This window comes from Oncorhynchus kisutch, linkage group LG25 (assembly GCF_002021735.2).
Source record: "Oncorhynchus kisutch isolate 150728-3 linkage group LG25, Okis_V2, whole genome shotgun sequence".
NCBI lineage: Eukaryota > Metazoa > Chordata > Actinopteri > Salmoniformes > Salmonidae > Oncorhynchus > Oncorhynchus kisutch.
In genome coordinates, this window is record NC_034198.2 from 21,454,913 (window position 1) to 21,475,615 (window position 20,703).

Consider the following 20,703-nt stretch of genomic DNA (forward strand, 5'->3'; position numbering starts at 1 on the left):
AATTTCCCTCGTTAAAATTGCCTGCTAACATGAATTTCTTTTAACTAAATATGCAGGTTTAAAAATATATACTTCTGTGTACTGATTTTAAGGCATTGATGTTCATGGTTAGGTACATTTGTGCAAAGATTGTGCTTTTTTCGGCAATGCGCTTTTGTTAAATCATCACCCGTTTGGCGAAGTTGAAGTAGGCTGTGATTCAATGATAAATTAACAGGCACCGCATTGATTATATGCAACGCAGGACAAGCTAGTTAACTACACATGGTTGATGATATTACTAGGTTAACTAGTGATTATGTGAAGATTGATAAAAAAAAGAAAAAAAAGTTTAATGCTAGCTAGCAACTCACCTTGGCTCCTTGTATCCACAAGGTCCTTTTGACCCTGCACTCACGTGGCAGGCTCACTCACGTAACAGGTGGTCACAGCCTGCCATGCTGTTTCCTCGTGGAGTGCAATGTAATCGGCCATAATCGGCGTCCAAAAAGGCTGATTACCCGATTGTTATGAAAAACTTGAAATCGGCCCTAATTAAATCGGTCAACCTCTAACAGCTACCTGAATTACTTCGTACTCACCGGTATATAGCCATGTTATTTTTACTAGGATTTGTTATTCACTGTGTGTGTCACTTTATATTTATTCATCTTTAATTCTGCGTTGTTGGAAACAGACCTGCAAGAAAGCATTTCACTGTTAGTGTACACCTGTTTATGAAGCATGTGACGCATAACATTTGATTTGTTTTTTTTGTTAATGGGTAAGGGGTTCTTCTGGTCCACTTTCCCAGGGCCAGACCAGGCCTTAGCTTGTCTGTCTTCCATTTACCCACGGGCCCAGGGCTATTAATAGTCACCATAGTGAGGGTCAGACAGATTAGATTAATTTAAAGGGAGAGGAGAAAACACTGGCTGAGCTTAAATAGTTGATCAATACCCTCAGCATGGCGCTTAAGCACAGCACACAGAAGGTCAGCTGACTGTTACAGTTGCCATGGACAACACTGATACTACTGTAGGATTATCCGAGTCACTGAGGGAGTTCTATTAACCTGAGCCGTGATGTACCGGTCTATGGCCCGTGACATGAACGGGCAAACGCGGTGAGGGAGGAGTGCCCTTCTTAAAACAGAACAGTAATCTGCACTGCTCAGTCATGTTGTCAACAAGGCAGCATTGTGCATTGTCCAGAAACATAAAACATCTATTTTCCATAAAACATACACTTCATGACCAAAGGTATGTGGACACCTGCCCTTCGAACATCTCATTCCAAACTCAGTGGCATTAATTTGGAGTTAGTCCCCCCCTTGCTGCTATAACATAGTCTACTCTCCTGGGAAGGCTTTCCACTAGATGTTGGGACTTGCTTCCATTCAGCCACAAGAGCATTAGTGAGGTCGGTCACTGATGTTGGGCAATTAGACCTGGCTCGCAGTCAGCGTTTCAATTCATCACAAAGTGTTCGATGGGGTTGAGGTCAGGGTTCTGTGAGGCCAGTCAAGTTCTCGCTTTGTGCACGGGGTTATTGTCATGCTGAAACAGGAAAGGGCCTTCCCCAAACTGTTGCCACAAAGTTGGAGGCGCAGAACTGTCTAGAATGTCATTGTATAATGTAGCGTTAAGATTTCCCTTCACTGGAACTAAGGAGCCTAAACCATGAAAAACAGCCCCAGACCATTATTCCTCCTCCACCAAACTTTACAGATGGCACTATACATTGAGACAGGTAGCATTCTCGTGGCATCCGCCAAACACACATTCATCCGTCGGACTGCCAGATGGTGAAGCATGATTCATCACTCCAGAGAACGCATTTCCACTGCTCCAGAATCCAATGGTGGTGAGCTTTACACCACTCCAGCCGACGCTTGGCATTGCGCATGGTGATCTTAGGCTTGTTCTGCGCCACGACAAACAGTTCTTGTGCTGACGTTGCTTCCAGAGGCAGTTTGGACCTCGATAGTGAGTGTTGCAACAGATCAGACGATTTTTACACACTACGCGCTTCAGAACTTGGCGGTCCCTTTCTGTGAGCTTGTGAGACCTAACACTTTGCCTCAGAGCCGTTGTTGCTTAAATAACAGCATTTACAGTTGACTGGGGCAGCTCTAGCAGGGCAGAAATTTGACGAACTGACTTGTTGGAAAGGTGGCATCCTATGACGGTGCCACGTTGAAAGTCACAGAGCTGTTCAGCAAGGTCATTCTACTGCCAATGTTTGTCTATGGAAATTGCATGGCAGTGTGCTCGATTTTATATACCTGTCAGCTGACCTAGCCGAATCCACTAATTGAAAGGGGTCTCCACATACTTTCGTGTATATAATTGTCTAACTAGTTTTCATTTGGAAGGCAGATAAAGCATCAAAAGCAATCCCTTTTGCATGTGAAAACACAGAATCCCACTCCTATGCCACATGCTTAATCTCGGGGCTCCAGAGTGGCGCAGCGGTCTAAGCCACTGCATCTCAGTGCTAGAGGCGTCACTGCAGAGTAGAGGTCGACCGAATAATGATTTTAACACCGATACCGATTATTAGAGGACCAAAAAGAGCCGATACCGATCAATTGGTCAAATTTGTGTGTGTAATGTAATGTGTATATATATATATAATGACAATTACAACAATACTGAATAAATACAAATTTTAACTTAATATAATACATAAAAATATATTTAGTCTCAAATAAATAATGAAACATGTTCAATTTGGTTTAAATAATGAAAAAATAGTGTTGGAGAAGTAAAAGTGCAATATGTGCAATATGTGCCATGTAAAAAAGCTAACGTTTGAGTTCCTTGCTCAGAACATGAGAACATATGAAAGTTGGTGGTTCCTTTTAACATGAGACTTCAATATTCCAAGGTAAGAGGTTTTAGGTTGTAGTTAATATAGTATTTATAGGACTATTTCTTTCAATCGGTCGAACTCTATTCTCTATACCACTTGTATTTCATATACCTTTGACAATTGGATGTTCTAATAGGCACTTCAGTATTGCAGGCCCAATCTCAGGAGTTGATAGGCTTGAAGTCATAAACAGCGCTGTGCCTCAAGCATAGCTAAGAGCTGCTGGCAAACACAGTAAAGTTTGAATGAATGCTTACGAGCCTGCTGCTGCCTACCACCGCTCAGTCAGACTGCTCTATCAAATATCAAATCATTGACTTAATTATAATATAATAATCACAGAAATATGAGCCTTTGGTCATTAATATGGTCAAATCCGGAAAATATCATTTCGAGAAAAAAAAAGCTTATTCTTCCAGTGAAATACGGAACCTTATTTGTGTTCTACAATGTTGAAAATAGTAAAAAAAATAAAAACCCTTGAATGAGTAGGTGTGTCAAGTTTTGACTGGTACTGTATACTTAATTGTTTGAAACCTGAACATTTTAATAGATACTATGAGGCATGTCTTACCTTTCTTCAAAGTAGCGTATTAGATCTCCTCTCTTCATACATTTCTAATGGATATTTTTGTCTCTGTCACATGAAGCCACTTGCATGTGCAGTGCCCTTTTTAACAACTCTGTTTTCCCGCAAATTGCTTTATGGACCAAACATTCACGCATGGCTTATTGCCTTGTGTGCATTGCTGCGCTTATAATGTGAAGAAATAATAGGTCATCAACATTTTAAGCTAAACGTTCTGATCTGTTGCATCAGACTCATTGCTTGTAAACTTTTTTTTTATGTAGCCTAGGCCTACTGGTTGTATGAATTTGGGATCTATCGTCCCCCAACTGTCCCAGAGTCGGGTTTGGAATAGGCTATTTCTTTCTTGACAAGCAGATCTATAGAATAGCCTAAACTTTTCTACTATAGTAGATTGACAGGCTTGTGATTGTGCTGTTCGTTACTCATCTTGTTGGCTGAGGAAAAGTACATTTGGACAGTTATTCTAACATGTTCAAAGTGCACATCAGAATTAATCGACTTTCATGTTCTTTTAATATGAATTGCCATATTTGAACTATTATTTCTGTCATGAGCACCGTGGGTGGACGCCCTAATCAGGTTACTCGCCCAATGAGCACCGTGGGTGGACGCCCTAATCAGGTTACTCGCCCAATGAGCACCGTGGGTGGACGCCCTAATCAGGTTACTCGCCCAATGAGCACCGTGGGTGGACGCCCTAATCAGGTTACTCGCCCAATGAGCACCGTGGGTGGACGCCCTAATCAGGTTACTCGCCCAATGAGCACCGTGGGTGGACGCCCTAATCAGGTTACTCGCCCAATGAGCACCGTGGGTGGACGCCCTAATCAGGTTACTCGCCCAATGAGCACAGTGGGTGGACGCCCTAATCAGGTTACTCGCCCAATGAGCACCGTGGGTGGACGCCCTAATCAGGTTACTCGCCCAATGAGCACCGTGGGTGGACGCCCTAATCAGGTTACTCGCCCAATGAGCACCGTGGGTGGACGCCCTAATCTGGTTACTCGTCCAATGAGCACCGTGGGTGGATGCCCTAATCAGGTTACTCGCCCAATGAGCACCGTGGGTGGACGCCCTAATCAGGTTACTCGCCCAATGAGCACCGTGGGTGGACGCCCTAATCAGGTTACTCGCCCAATGAGCACCGTGGGTGGACGCCCTAATCAGGTTACTCGCCCAATGAGCACCGTGGGTGGACGCCCTAATCAGGTTACTCGCCCAATGAGCACCGTGGGTGGACGCCCTAATCAGGTTACTCGCCCAATGAGCACCGTGGGTGGACGCCCTAATCAGGTTACTCGACCCAATGCATTTGGGTCCGGTACATTTCTAAAACGTCTGTAAAATTCAAATGTTGCCTGTCAAATGTCCAACGTCACATTTTCCTAACGGAAACCCTGGGTGCAGCTCAATATTAAGGTGTTCCAATTGTTTTGTACACTCAGTGTGTGTAATTTTATTGTCAGAGTAAAATCTTTAACATTTGCCTAGGAACTCACTTGGTGAAGTCCACAGGACTTAAAAGGAATGAATTCAACAGCTAGGTCTGTCACTAACAAATACAGTCATGGTTGGTAACTCCACAATTCACTCGATAATGCAAGGCAGGATCCCACAGAAATATGCAAATTAGGCTTCACATCATGCGGTGTTAAAACACTAACACTACAGGTGTTAATTTCTTACACTGAGAAAGTGTGACAGCGTCAGCACTAAGCAGTGTTAAATTAACACAAACGTGTGGGTCGCTGTAGACACAGGAACAGTTTTAATTTGAACCCTCAGTGTTGATTCAACACTGGAACATTTGCTGTGTGTGGGAAGTCTCTGTGTCTAATTTAGGTAGGGGGGGTTGTCTCTCTGTGTGTAAGAATATGGTGGAAAAGGGAAACATAGTGGCACCCCTAGCTCCATGTAATCAAAACACACACACATTCCCAGGATCTCTCACTCCAGTAAGAGGAATCTCCCTTTCCTGTGCCAGGTACTAGCAGGGCCCAGTTTGAACACATGACTTTCCCCCTTAAGCCATGGGCTTGTGGAAGAGGCAGGAGACGCCCTCCACACAGTTTCTGTCATAACAGCTGTTTTGGGAATGCTAGGGGCCTCCTTGAGTCGGGAAAGACGAGTGAGAGAGAGGTGGAAAGAGTCTCTGCACACCTATCTCCTCTGTCCTCTTCCAGCCAGTGGAATTCCAGAGTTCTGTTTTTAGAACACAATTGCCATGGTTTCTGTTTATCTGTTCTGACACTGTGTCGGTCTGTCCCCTGGCTGCTCCGTCTCTGTCCTGTTCCCAACGCATTGTTCTGTCCCCCCCCCCCCCCCCACCTTTTTAAAAACCGACACACCCCATGTTCCATACTGCGCATGTTCTGTACCTAAGTTGGTACAACCGACACTAGTTTTGAACTGACAATAAATGGCGTAACAATGCTCTAAAGAAGCGTTGGAAATAACATCGTTTCACCATTTACTGTGCAGTCGGAACATATTCAGACCCCTTGACTTTTTCCACATTTTGTTATGTTACAGCCTTATTCAAAAATGTATTAAATCATTTTTCTCTCCACAATCTACATCCAATACCACATGACAAAGCAAAAACAGCTTTTTAGAAATGTTTGCAAATGTATTACATTTTTTGTTTTTTTAAGTATTCAGACCCTTTACTCAGTATTTTGTGAAGCACCTTTGGCAGTGATTACATCCTAGAGTCTTCTTGGGTATGACGCTACAAGCTTGGCACACCTGTATTTCTCCATTCTCTGCAGATCCTTTCAAGTTCTGTCAGGTTGGATGGGGCATGTCTCTGCACAACTATTTTCAGGTATTTCCAGGGATGTTTGATCGGGTTCAAGTCCGGGTTCTGGCTGGGACATTCAGAGACTTGTCCTGATGCCACTCCTGCGTTTTCTTGGCTGTGTGCTTGGGATTGTCCTGTTGGAAGGTAAACCTCTGCCCCAGTCTGAGGTCCTGAGTGCTCTGGATCAGGTTTTCATCAAGGATCTCTCTGTACTTTGCTCCGTTCATCTTTACCTTGATCCTGACTAGTCTCCCAGTCCCTGCCACTGAAAAACATCTCCACATTATGATGCTGCCACCATGCTTCACCGTAGGGATGGTGCCAGGTTTCCTCCAGACGTGAAGCTTGGCATTCAGGCCAAAAAGTTTTAATCTTGGTTTCATCAGACCAGAGGATTCTGTTTCTCTTTAAAATAGCCTCCAACACTCTACTCAACAAACTGGATGCAGTCTATCACAGTGCCATCCGTTTTTTCACCAAAGCCCCACACACTACCCACCATTGCAACCTGTACGCTCTCGTTGGTTGGCCCTCGCTTCATACTCGTCGCCAAACCCACTGGATGCAGGTTATCTACAAGTCTCTGCTAGGTAAAGCCTCGCCTTATCTCAGCTCAACGGTCACCATAGCAGCACCCACTCGTAGCTCGCGCTCCAGCAGGTATATCTCACTGGTCACCCCCAAAGCCAATTCCTCCTTTGGTCGTCTTTCCTTCCAGTTTTCTGCTGCCAATGACTGGAACGAACTGCAAAAATCTCTGAAGCTGGAGACTCATATCTCACTCACAAGCTTTAAGCACCAGCTGTCAGAGCAGCTCACAGATCACTGCACCTGTACATAGCCCATCTGTAAACAGCCCATCTATCTACCTACCTCATCCCCATACTGTATTTATTTATTTATCTTGCTCCTTTGCACCCCAGTATCTCTACTTGCACATTCATCTTCTACACATCTACCATTCCAGTGTTTTAATTGCTATATTGTAATTACTTCACCCCCATGGCCTATTTATTGCCTTGACTCCCTTATCTTACCACTGGCACTCACTGTACATAGAATTTTTGTTTTCTTTTGTTCTACTGTATTATTGACTTTTGTTTATTCCATGTGTAACTCTGTTGTATGTGTTGAATTGCTATGCTTTATCTTGGCCAGGTCGCAGTTGCAAATGAGAACTTGTTCTCAACTAGCCTACCTGGTTAAATATATATATATATATTTTTTTTTAAGTGGTCTGAGCATCCCTTAGGTGCCTTTTGGCAAACTCCAAGCGGGCTGTCATGAGCCTTTTACTGAGGAGTGGCTTCCATCTGGCCACTCTACCATAAAGGCCCGATTGGTGGAATGCTGCAGAAAATGCTTGTCCTTCTGGAAGGTTCTCCCATCTCCACAGAGGAGCTCTGTCAGAATGACCATTGGGTTCTTGGTCACTTCCCTGACCAAGGCCCCTCCCCCGATTGTGCAGTTTGGCTGGCGGCCAGCTCTAGGAAGAGTCTTGTTGGTTCCAAACTTCTTCCATTGAAGACTGATTGAGGCCACTGTGTTCTTGGACTTCCAATGCTGCAGAACATTTTTTGGTGCAGATCTGTCTCGGAGCTCTACGGACAATTCCTTCGACTTCATGGCTTGGTTTTTGCTCTGACATGCATTTTCAACTGTGGAACCCTTTTATATAGATGGGTGTATGCCTTTCCAAATCATGTCCAGTCAATTGAATTTACCACAGGTGGACTCCAAGTTGTAGAAACATCCCAAGGATGATCAATGGAAACAGGATGCACCTGAGCTCAATTTCGAGTCTCATAGCAAATGGTCTGAATACTTTTATGTAAATAAGGTATTTCTGTTTTTTTACTTTTATACATTTGCACATATTTCTTAACCTGCTTTTGCTTTGTCATTATGGGGTATTGTGGGTTGATTGACAAACGTTTTTTACATTTGTTTTTATACATTTTAGAGCAAGGCTGTAATGTAACAAAATGAGGAAAAAGTCATGTGGTCTGAATACTTTCCGAATGCACTGTATATCAGCTCTTCATTTGGGAGATCGACAAGGCTGGATGTCTTTTATGGCCTAGTATGAAGTTGTTTTCTGCCCTGTCTTCAGAGTGCCTTACAATTACAACTTCCAAGGGGAGAGCATTAATCTGCCCTTTCACTCTCCAAACAGCAGTCACAGTCCAGCTACGGTCTCCATGGAGACGCTTCGGATGAGTCATCCGTTTCATAGAGAACATTCCTGTGTCGCCCCGCTGGGAGCGGCCGGTATCAATCGTGCCTGACCTTTGACATCCATCCCCAGCCACTAATCAAAACAGGCCATGTATCTGAATGGACTTCCATGAGACAGCAGTCAACAGGCAGGAATGAGGGCGATTAGAGGAATATAGTGACCTGTGGAAAGACGTCAACACCATTCATTCTACAGACAGTTATCAGAGGACCAAAAGGGCTGGGAAATATGGCTCAGTGTAGTTATAAACTACAGGCATAACCTTTCAACTCATTGTCCCTAACCCCGGGAACTTTTGTCTGCATTACAAAGTTCCTCCACCAACATTATCTTTTAATAAACAATGCGTTGAGTTAACTTTGCCTGTGACAGTAGTGCGGAACATATGGAATTCATAACTTTTTTACACAATGAACAAAACAATGCATTTACAGGGGTTTACTTATTCAACGCACTGCCTCTATGAAACTAGTTCCCCATGTCTATAGGCTGTAGTTGCATGCTACTTCACAGTAAAGGTCTGTCTGTATGTAAGTGGTCATGTGTGTTTCTCTCTTCTCGTGCACAGATTGAGCGGCGCATGGAGATGGTGCGTGTGGTGTCCCACAATACACACAAGAGGATGGTCACATGTCTGCAGGGCCACATTGGCACTGACGCAGAGAAGAGACATGTAAGTACACATATTATTAACATTATTCCTGGCCAAATTGTCTGAATTACTAGATCAAATATGAACATATATTTATGATGTACAGTACCAGTCAAAAGTTTGGACACACCTACTCATTCAAGGGTTTTTCTTTTTTTTAAATAGTGAAGACATCAAAACTATGAAATACACAATGAATCATGTTAAAAATCTAAATATATTTTATATTCTTCAAAGTAGCCACCCTTTTCCTTGATGGCAGCATTGCACACTCTTGGCATTCTCTCAACTAGCTTCACCTGGAATGCTTTTCCAACAGTCTTGAAGAAGTTCCCACATATGCTGACTGTCACTTGTTGGCTGCTTTTCCTTCACTCTGCGGTTCAACACATCCCAAACCATCTCAATTGGGTTGAGGTCAGATGATTTTGGAGGCCAGGTCATCTGATGCAGCACTCCATCACTCTCCTTCTTGATCAAATAGCCCTTACACAGCCTGGAGGTGTGTTGGGTCATTGTCCTGTTGAAAAACAAATGATAGTCCCACTATGCGCAAACCAGATGGGAAGGTGTATCGCTGCAGAATGCTGTGGTAGCCATGCTGGTTAAGTGTGCCTTGATTTCTAAATAAATCACCCACAGTGTCACCAGCAAAGCACCATCACACCACCTCCATGCTTCACGATGGGAACCACACATGCAGAGATCATCCGTTCACCTACTCTGCGTCTCACAAAGACACAGCGGTTGGAACCAATATCTCAAGATTTCCACTGGTCTAATATCCATTGCTCGTGTTTCTTGGCCCAAGCAAGTCTGTTCTTGTTATGGGTGTCCTTTAGTAGTGGTTTCTTAGCAGCAATTCAACCATGAAGGCCTGATTCACGCAGTCTCCTCTGAATACTTGTGTTGAGGTGTCTGTTACTTGAACTCTGTGAAGCATTTATTTGGGCTGCAATTTCTGAGGCTGGTGACTCTAATGAACTTATCCCCTGCAGCAGAGGTGACTGGGTCTTCCTTTGCTGTGGATGTCCTCATGAGAGCCAGTTTCATCATATTGGTTATTGTGACTGCACTTGAAGAAACTTTCTGGATTGACTGACCTTCATGTCTTTAAGTAACGATGGACTGTTGTTTCTATTTGCTTATTTGAGTTGTTCTTTCCATAATATGGACTTTTACCAAATATGTCTGTCTTCTGTATACCACCCCTACTTTGTCACAACACAACTGATTGGCTCAAACACATTAAGAAGGAAAGAAATTCCACAAATTAACTATTAACTATTAACAAGGCACACCTTTTAATTGAACTGCATTCCAGGTGACTATCTCATGAGGCTGGTTGAGAGAATGCCAAGAGTGTGCAAAGATGTCATCAAGGCAAAGAGTGGCTACTTTGAAGAATATAAAATCTATTTAGTTTTTGTTTATCTTTTTGGGGTTACTACATGATTCCATGTGTTATTTCATATTTCTGATGTATTCACTATTATTCTACAATGTACAAATACAGAAAAACCCTTGAATGAGTAGGTGTGTCCAAACGTTTGACTGGTACTGTAGATACCACTGAGTCTTCACTTATCCCGATTTAACACTAGATTATCCCACCCCCTTGAAAATAATGTTCTATATCAGCAATTTGTTTGTTTTTTGTTTACTTCTCATGCTCCAACATGTACAATTGTGTCAATGCCAGTCCGTACCACGCCTTTACACAGGAAATGGTCAGGTAAAAACACACATTTTACTTTTCTCATAGCTACATTTCCAGCTCTGCTCATCCCTCCTCCCATGCTTTTCATTCCAGCTTTGAGAATAGAAAGGAATGAAAAGGCATCATACTGTATCTAGTTTTTACAGTATGTCAAAGTACTGTAGCTATTAACACAGCAATAACAGTAACATCCTCATTCTTTCTACTATTCTTTATTGTCCAACTTCATGACATTGGAAAATGACTTTCCGCTGATAAACCCTAAAAAACTAAGCATAAACATTTTGTTGACATTATTAGAATGAGTAAATTGTTGGTGCCTCAGATGGTATCTAATAAATATATACATCTCTCTCTTCCCTCTCTTTCTCTACACACACACACACACACACACACACACACACACACACACACACACACACACACAGAAAAAGCTTCCTCTGACGGCGCTGTCTCAAGCCATGGTGGACGGTGGCAGTCAGCTGGGAGAGGAGTCTCTGATTGGGTGAGTGAGGGTGACAGGTTAGACAACCAACCATTTGTCTGACACTGGTTATATGGAACAGATGAACCTTAGAGTGGGGGAAAGGGGGATACCTAGTCAGTTGTACAACTGAATGCCTTCAACTGAAATGTGTCTTCTGCATTTAACCCAACCCCTCTTAATCAGAGAGGTGGGGGGCTGCCTTAAATCGACATCCAAGTCTTTGGCACTCGGGGAACAGTGGGTTAACTGCCTTGCTCAGGGGGATTGGAGAATGTGGGACTATGTTTTCAGAGCTAACAAACTGGCCTAATTTGTTATTATCGTGTGTATTTTGTAATTTTTTGTTTTCGTGGAGGATCAGAAAGTGCTTAGTGTGGTTGTGTGTATCCACATAATGAGGATGTGTGCCAGACAGTTCCTCCATGTAACAACACTAGCTTGCCTTGTTCGCATGGTAAGACAGTGACAGAAATGGACAGGCACTCAAACAAGAGGATCTAGAAACTGTGACTGGAAGCTACCCATCGATTTGACTGTTACTACCAAGGTGTCCATCTGACCTTTTTATGAGAGTAAAGTACATGTTGGATAAAAAATGTCTTGACAGGTCTGATTGAAACTGAACATTTGTCGTTAACTTTCCAAATGTCATCAAAACAAAATGCCCTAGACAAGGTGGTATCTTTTTGTGTAGGTAAAATTCATTATGTGAGAGATGTCAGTTGAAATGCTTTTATGCGTAAATATTTCTATAAGAACTATCATATCGAAGTAAACTTTGAGTCAGGCGATGACAAGTTGTGTGGTCCTCCCTAGTGGTCGACCGATTATGATTTTTCAATGCCGATACTGATTATTGGAGGACCAAAAAAAGCCGATACCGATTAATCTGCCGTTTAAAAAAATATATATTTTGTTTTTGTTTTTTTAAATATATAAATATATTTGTAATAATGACAAGTACAACAATACAGAATGAACAATGAACACTTTTTACATTTTTAACTTAATATAATACATAAATAAAATCAATTTAGTCTCAAATAAATAATGAAACATGTTCAATTTGGTTTAAATAATGCAAAAACACAGTGTTGGAGAAGAAAGTAAAAGTGCAATATGTGCCATGTAAAAAAGCTAATGTTTATGTTCCTTGCTCAGAACATGAGAACATATGAAAGCTGGTGGTTCCTTTTAACATAAGTCTTCAATATTCCCAGTTAAGAAGTTTTCGGTTGTAATTATAGGACTATTTCTCTCTACCATTTTTTTTTCATATACCTTTGACAATTGGATGTTCTTATAGACACTATAGTATTGCCAGCCTAATTTTGTGAGTTGAGAGGCTTGAAGTCATAAACAGCGCTGTGCCTCAAGCATTGCTAAGAGCAGCTGGCAAACACAGTAAAGTTTGAATGAAAGCTTACGAGCCTGCTGCTGCCTACCACCGCTCAGACTGCTCTATCAAATTTTAAATCATAGACTTAATTATAATATAATAAAACACACTGAGCCTTTGGTCATTAATATGGTCAAATCCGGAAACTATAATTTCGAAACAAAACGTTTATTCTTTCAGTCAAATACGGAACCGTTCCGTATTTTATCGAACGGGTGGCAACCCTAAATCTAAATATTGCTGTTACATTGCACAACCTTCAATGTTATGTCATAATTATGTAAAATTCAGGCAAATTAATTAGTCTTTGTCAGGAAGAAATGGTCTTCACACAGTTCACAGGCAGCCCAAACTGCTGCATATACCCTGACTCTGCTTGCACAGAACGCAAGAGAAGTGACACAATTTCCCTAGTTAATATTGCCTGATAACATGAATTTATCTTAACTAAATATGCAGGTCAAAAAAATATACTTGTGTATGGATTTTTAAGAAAGGCATAGATGTTTATGGTTAGGTACATTGGTGCAACGATTGTGCTTTTTTCGCAAATGCGCTTTTGTTAAATCATCACCTGTTTGGCGAAGTAGGCTGTGATTCGATGATAAATTAACAGGCACCGCGCCTGTTAATTTATCATCGAATCACAGCATATATATTATACATATATTATATATACATATATTGATTATATGCAACACAGGACAAGCTAGATAACTACACATGGTTGACGATATTACTAGTTTAACTAGTGATTATGTTAAGATTGATTGTTTTTTATAAGTTTAATGCTAGCAACTTACCTTGCTTCCTTGCTGCACTTGCGTAACAGGTGGTCAGCCTGCCACTCAGACTCCACATGGATTGCAATGTAATTGCCGTGCAAATATGCAGATTACTGATTGTTATAACTTGAAATCGGGCCTAATTAATCGGCCATGTCGATTAATCGGTTGACCTCTAGTCCTCCCACTACAACTTGGGAAAGCGTGCAGTTTGTTAGGCTACAGATTAAATAAATGACGATGTACTTCACAGGGTGGTGAAAGTGTAAGGTGATGAGCTTGATTTGCCTTTCCAATAAATATTGAGTGTCTTATTCTGGTTACATGATCATCGATGCTTGGCTGTCATTTGACAAATAAAAATGATTTTGCATTTATGTCCCTAATAATCTCATCATCTAGTAGGCTATACCCGCACTGTATCTGTGAGCTGTTGGCTAGAGCACACGTGCCAATACCAGAGTGGGCACGCTCTCTATATAACACCCATTTTATTTTGGTGAGAAAACCATCAGTAGAGTTAAATGCGATGGTGGGAAATTGCCTATATTGTTTTTATGCAGATTTTTAGAATGAAACGCTGTCACCAATTGGATGGAAACCGATATACTGTCTGCTTTTAGGTGGAGGTCAATCTCTCATTTGTGCATGATGTACAGTATGTGTGGATGATGAATTTGAAAGGTGGTGCCAACGAAGACTAGTGACGAATGCGACATGTAGATGGCCCTCTCTGCTGTTATCAGTCCTTATTTATATTATTTGAAGGAAAGTAATTAACTGCTGATCCGGTGGCTCTTCCTGTGGCGTCTGAATGACCTGTGTGTATGGGTCTCCTCCTGACAGGAAGATGATGGAGGTGTGTGGGGAGGCAGAGAACAGGCTGGCGTCAGAGCTGCTGCAGCATGAGGTCCAGATAGAGAAGGATGTCCTAGACCCACTCAACCAGCTAGCAGAGGTGAGAAGGAGACATCTAGCTAGTGCCTTATTTCATCCAAACCGGTCTCAAGAGTAGCCAATAAATATAAGTAAATTCTTACTCCAACACAGCATCAAAGAATCATTGAGTCAATATGTACTTGGAAAAATACCATACATTCTTAATATGAATGTGATCTGTCCATATTCTCAGGTGGACATTCCCAACATCCTGAAACAGAGGAAGCAGCTAGCCAGGCTAGTGCTGGACTACGATTCTGCCAGAGCGAGGTGAGCCTATGTACAGTTGAAGTGGGAAGTTTAGATACATCTTAGCCAAATACATTTAAACTCAGTTTTTCACAATTCCCGACATTTAATCCTAGTAAAAATTCCCCAGTTAAGGACTCCAACCTACGTGTATGTAAACTTCCGACCTCAACTGTATCACCTGTATCGCCTTTATTTACATGTATGACCTTTATTCATGTTATATTGTGCTTATGACATGTTTTCTGAAGTTTGTAACAAGTTTCTAACCTGGTGTGTGTGTGATCTACCCCTTCCAGGTGGTTGCAGGCAACCAAGTCAATAATCTCAGGAACAAACACGCAGGCACTGACGGCCAAGGCAGACCTGCTGAAAGAAGAGGTGGATGAAGCTATGAACAAAATGGAACTCTGCAAGGTAAGTGTGTCAGACATCCAGTCCGCTGTATGAATTAGGATAAATCACAGACCTCAGTCTGTTAACTGCTTGCAGAAGAGGAAGTTGGAATATGGAATGATTGGTACAGTTTTTCTGTCAAATCAATAGTTGGGGCACAGCTACTCATTCAAGGGTTTTTATTTGACAATTTTCTACATTGTAGAATAATAGTGAAGACATCAAATCTATGAAATAACACCTATGGAATCATCTGGTGACCAAAAAAAGTGTTGAACAAGTCAGAATATATTTCCTATTGATGACAGCTTTGTACACTCAAAGGGTGGCTACTTTGAAGAATTTCAAAAATACATTGTATTTTATTTTGTTGAACACTTTTTTTGGTTACTAAATGATTCCATATGTGTGTTTTTCATAGTTTTGATGTCTTCACTATTATTCTACAATGTAGAAAATTGTCAAATAAAAACCCTTGAATGAGTAGCTGTGCCCCAACTATTGATTTGACAGAAAAACTAAAGAATAAAGAAAAATAAAGAAAAACCCTGGAATGAGTAGATGTGTCCAAACTTTTGACTGGTACTGTACATGAGAGCAGAAGTGGACATTCCAACCTCAGTGACGTTGTGGCTGTTTGCTTTAGGAAGAATGCCCAGTCAGCTGTTTGTGTGCACATGTGGCCCCTCTGTGTATGTTGCTGACTCAGTGTATTGCGTTTGTATGGAGTGGTGTGTGTCAGTTCATCTGTCCAGGAAACTACATGCCTGTGTGTTTTCCTTCCTCTATTCTCCAAGCCTGTTTAGCCCTACGAACCCTACAGCTCTACCCAGGCCCTGTTAACAGCAGACAGATTTGATTGATGGTGGAAGGCCCAATGGCCATACCCACCGCTAACACTAACAGAGCTGCCAACTGAAATGCATGGATTGGATGTTGATATAATGGAGACCAGAGAGGTGGATAAAAATATATATATTTTACCTTTTATTTGAATAGGCAAGTCAGTGTAGAACAAATTCTTATATACAATGATGGCCAAACCCGGACGACGCTGGGCCAATTGTGCGCCGCCCGATGGGGCTCACAATCATGGCTGGATTGGAACCAGGGACTGTAGTGACGCCTCTTGCATTGAGATGCAGTGCCTTAGACCCCTTCGCCACTCACCACCTAGGTCAATAATAAAACGGGCATAGGGACATTACTGTTGATGTGATGTTTTATCATTAAATGGATGTGTTTTAAGTTTGAAATGTAAGTTCTGAGAGCTGGTTCCTCTGTCATCTGGTTGTAATGATCTCTTGTCTGCTCCTCTCTCTCAGGACCAACTGGCTGCAGACATGTACAGTTTCTTCTCAAAGGAAGGGGACTATGCCCGCTACTATGTAATGGTGGGTGTTTGTGTGCATGTGTGGGAATGTTCACAGCTGTAGATTGACTGGGTGAGCAGTTCATTTTTAAGTCCTCATTGTTGATGATTAACACTCTCCCTCTACCTCTCCCCCCCCCCCCCCCCCCCCCTCCAATGTTCTGTTGTGTTCCCAGCTCTTAGAGGCCCAAGCTGATTATCATAGAAAATCTCTGACTGTGCTGGAGAGTGTCCTGCCAACCATCCAAGCACAGCAAGGTACACTACACTCCTGACCCCCCAAAACCCTCCGACAGCCAGGTGCAGTACAACACAGTCTTCCTCTCCCCGTGCTGGTTGAACAACAACAAGAAGTTATCCTCTTCCAATCCTAGCCTTAACCATGATGGAAGGAAATGCAGTACTACGTCAAATTTGTCTAGAGACAACTTCATTGTACTCCCCCCCCCCCCCCCCCCCCTAAAACCGCTCGCAGCAAGATACAGTCCATTCAGAAAAGTATTCAGAACTGAGGCTAGAGGGGGGTATGGTGGAGAGGTGTAGATTTTTTTGGAAGGATGTGAGCATTGGTCTGTACAGTGCATTTGGGAAGTATTCAGACCCCTTGACTTTTTCCACATTTTGTTACGTTAGACTTATTCTAAAATGGATTACATTGTTTTTTTCCCCCTCGTCAATCTACAGACAATACCCCATAATGACAAAGCAAAAAAAAACGTTTTTATTTTTGCAGCTGTATTAAAAATGTAAAACTGAAATATCACATTTACACAAGTATTCACACCTTTTACTCAGTACTTTTGTTGAAGCACCTTTGGCAGCTATTACAGCCTCGGGTCTTCTTGGGTAGGATGCTATAAGCTTGGCACACCTGTATTTGGGAAGTTTCTCCCATTCCTCTCAAGCTCTTTCAGGTTGGATGGGGAGCATTGCTGCACAGCTATTTTCAGGTCTCTTCAGAGATGTTCGATCGGGTTCAAGTCCGGGCTCTGGCTGGTCCACTCAATGACATTCATAGACTTCTCCTGAAGCCATTCCTGTGTTGTCTTGGCTGTGTGCTTAGGGTCGTTGTCCTGTTGGAAGGTGAACCTTCACCCCACTCTGAGGTCCTGAGCAGGTTTTCATCAAGGATCTCTCTGTACTTTGCTCCATTCATCTTTCCCTCAATCATGACTAGTCTCCCAGTCCCTGCTGCTGAAAAACATCCCCACAGCATGATGCTGCCACCACCATGCTTCACTGTAGGGATGGTGCCAGGTTTTCTCCAGACGTGACGCTTGGCATTCAGGCCAAAGAGTTTAATCTTGGTTTCATCAGACCAGAAAATATTGTTTCTCATGGTCTGAGAATCCTGTCATGTGCCTTTTACTGAGGAGTGGCTTCCGTCTGGCGACTCTACCATAAAGGCCTGATTGGTGGAGTGCTGCAAAGATGATTGTCCTTCTGGAAGGTTCTCCCATCTCCACAGAGGAACTCTGGAGCTCTGTCAGTGACCATCGGGTTCTTGGTCATGTCCCTGACGAAGGCCCTTCTCCCCCGATTGCTCAGTTTGGCCGAGCGGCCATTTCTAGGAAGAGTTTTGGTGGTTCCAAACTTCTTCCAGAATGAAGAATGAAGGAGGCCACTGTGTTCTTGGGGACCTTCAATGTTACAGAAATGTTTTGGTACCCTTCTCCAGATCGACACAATCCTGTCTTGGCACTCTACGGTCAGTTCCTTCGACCTCATGGCTTGGTTTTTGCTCTGACATGCTCTGCCTTGCACTGTCAACTGTGGGACCTTATATAGACAGGTGTGCCTTTTCTAAATCATGTCCAATCAATTGAATTTACCACAGGTGGACTCCAATCAAGTTGTAGAAACATCTCAAGGATAATCCATGGAAACGGGACGCACCTGAGCTCAATTTTGAGTCTCATAGCAAAGGGTCTGCTTACATAAAAAATATATTTCTGTTTTTTTATTTTATTACATTTGCAGATATTTCTTAACCTGTTTTCGCTTTGTCATTATGGGGTATTGTGTGTAGATTGATGAGGGAAGAAAACGACTATTTTTTTAGAATAAGGCTGTAATGTAACAAAATGTGTAAAAAGTCAAGGGGTCAGAATACTTTCCGAATGCACTGTACAGACCAATCCTCACATCCTTCCAAAAAACACTTTCTCTCTCTCCAACCCACCCCCTCTAGCCACAGGCTCTTTTTTTCTACTTCAGGCTCATAAAGGTTTAACTGGGCGTGATACAGGAACTCTGTCCAGTATATTATGGTGTTATTGTTAAATTAGGCTGAAGTCTTAAAAGGAAACATCCACCCAAAAGCACCAATTCTTTATAATTTGCAGTGTTAAAAATAACACTACGCGAGAACATTTTGTTATAATATGGTTGGTAGCAACGTGAAATGTTGATGTCTTTTGCAGGTCAAGTCGACTACAAAACCCACAGTACAATGCTCTCTCTATGGGCTGGCTGGCTAGCTAGCAAATGTAGCTACACACAATAATATTGAAGTCAATATCAGCATATGAAGTAGCTAGTTGTCTGTAAAATCGCTTAAACAAACTGCACTATCAATTTAGGGGTCTACAATCTCACCATGTTCAACCACAGATCGTGTGCTTCGCCGAGCGGAGTGGTCCGCACCAGCAGCATGCCTGTGCACCCTGGACTGAAGAAGCAGAAAAATAGCAGAAATGTGGTGGACCCTCTGTTAAATTATACATTTCTCGAGGTAGGAATATAGCAAAAAATATGATCAATGGCTCATTCAAGAGATAACAACATCCCGGGTTTTGACATTGGCCAGTATTGAAATTTGACATGTGTGATATACATTTTTGCGATTTAAAATGAATGGAACGTATTAAAGAATGACATGCCAAAGCCGTTCAAAGGTTAACTCTTCAGATTCCTCGGGTCTCCACGGAATTAGGTGAATCCGCTTTCAGTTTCCACGCTCCAAATGTTTGGAATCAGTTACAAAAAGAATGACATTTGGATTCCCTGGTTCCACTAAGGCAGTTTATAACCTTGACGATAAATGAGTTCAACGAGGTGTGCAGTTGTTCTGATTGATTTGAATGACTTGTTTATGATGGCTGATGTTCTAATGGCCTTTTTTATTGTGTCTTATATATTTTTTTGCGTTTTACTTTATGGTCTCAGGACACCATTGAAAATGAGGTCCTGGTCTCAATTGGTCTTCCCTGATTTAATAAAAAATAAAACAAATGCTACGCCATACTGGCTATATTTCTGCCTGCGTGAACGGCAAGAGCTCAGATACACATGAAAACGGAATGACCCCCAGAATCGATAGAACATGGTTTAGAGATGCCCAAAAACCATACACCCATTTTGAACATTATATCTATCCTTTAATGTCTCTTTTATTTCCCCCTGACGGCTTGTCTAACAGCTGTTAGCATCTTGGTTATTTGTTAGACCATTTCAATCACTTATACGTATATTAAAATGCCACATCAACCATCTCTCAGTCAAAGTAATTGCTTATTATTCTCAATGATGGCTGAATGCAACTGGCAGGCTCTGTCAAATATAGAGAATTGTTTCTGTAGGACTGAAAATGATTACAGGGAAGACATTTTATGTTGGTGCCTCCACTCTCTTTTTGGTATGGGCATCCTCACTCCCTCTTCTCCCTCTCTGTGGTTGTGAAGCTGTGTCCTGTTGGCTTGTTTTTATCTAGTAAACCGAACACATTTGGTCTAAATCAGACAGCCTTGCTCTCAGCATGTAGGTTATGATGACTCAAAGTCCAACACTATTTACAGCTCACGTCAGACCTACCTGGGCTTTCCTTTCCACAGAGTGTGAACACATACCATGGATGGAGAACATGGTTATTCGTTACAGCTGGCTTTATTAGAGGAGGGAGTGACTGATGGTTGACCAGAGGGGACATTGTTGACCTAGAAATCTACCATTCCCAGGCCTCCTAACCTCTCATCCACACACTGCTCTTCCTGGGGTGACTACCTACCGCCCTCTCTCTCTGCAGACCCGTAACAACTGTAGTGTTGTTACCACCATGCTTAGTTGTACCATTCTCTCTCTACCACGCTCTCGCTCTCCCTTCAGACTGGGGTGACTACCTACCCCTCTCTCTGCAGACCCGTAACAACTGTAGTGTTGTTACCACCATGCTTAGTTGTACCATTCTCTCTCTACCACGCTCTCGCTCTCCCTTC

General features: G+C 42.3%; 1 protein-coding gene across 12 annotated transcripts in view; it reads left to right on the forward strand.

Annotated features, from left to right (window-relative positions):
- Window positions 1-20,703, forward strand: part of arhgap17a (Rho GTPase activating protein 17a) — a 46,117-nt gene that overhangs the window by 13,698 nt on the left and 11,716 nt on the right. For 8 of the 12 annotated variants that reach the window (XM_031804736.1, XM_031804731.1, XM_031804732.1 and 5 more), the window contains exons 3-10: window positions 9,059-9,163; window positions 10,845-10,877; window positions 11,291-11,367; window positions 14,380-14,491; window positions 14,666-14,742; window positions 15,021-15,138; window positions 16,443-16,511; window positions 16,666-16,747. In XM_031804736.1, the coding sequence (XP_031660596.1) occupies window positions 9,059-9,163; window positions 10,845-10,877; window positions 11,291-11,367; window positions 14,380-14,491; window positions 14,666-14,742; window positions 15,021-15,138; window positions 16,443-16,511; window positions 16,666-16,747 (673 nt within the window). Of the gene's footprint in view, window positions 1-9,054; window positions 9,164-10,844; window positions 10,878-11,290; window positions 11,368-14,379; window positions 14,492-14,665; window positions 14,743-15,020; window positions 15,139-16,442; window positions 16,512-16,665; window positions 16,748-20,703 lie in introns of those variants that run through there. The other 4 variants (XM_031804734.1, XM_031804735.1, XM_031804741.1 and 1 more) reach the window with 2 other exon arrangements.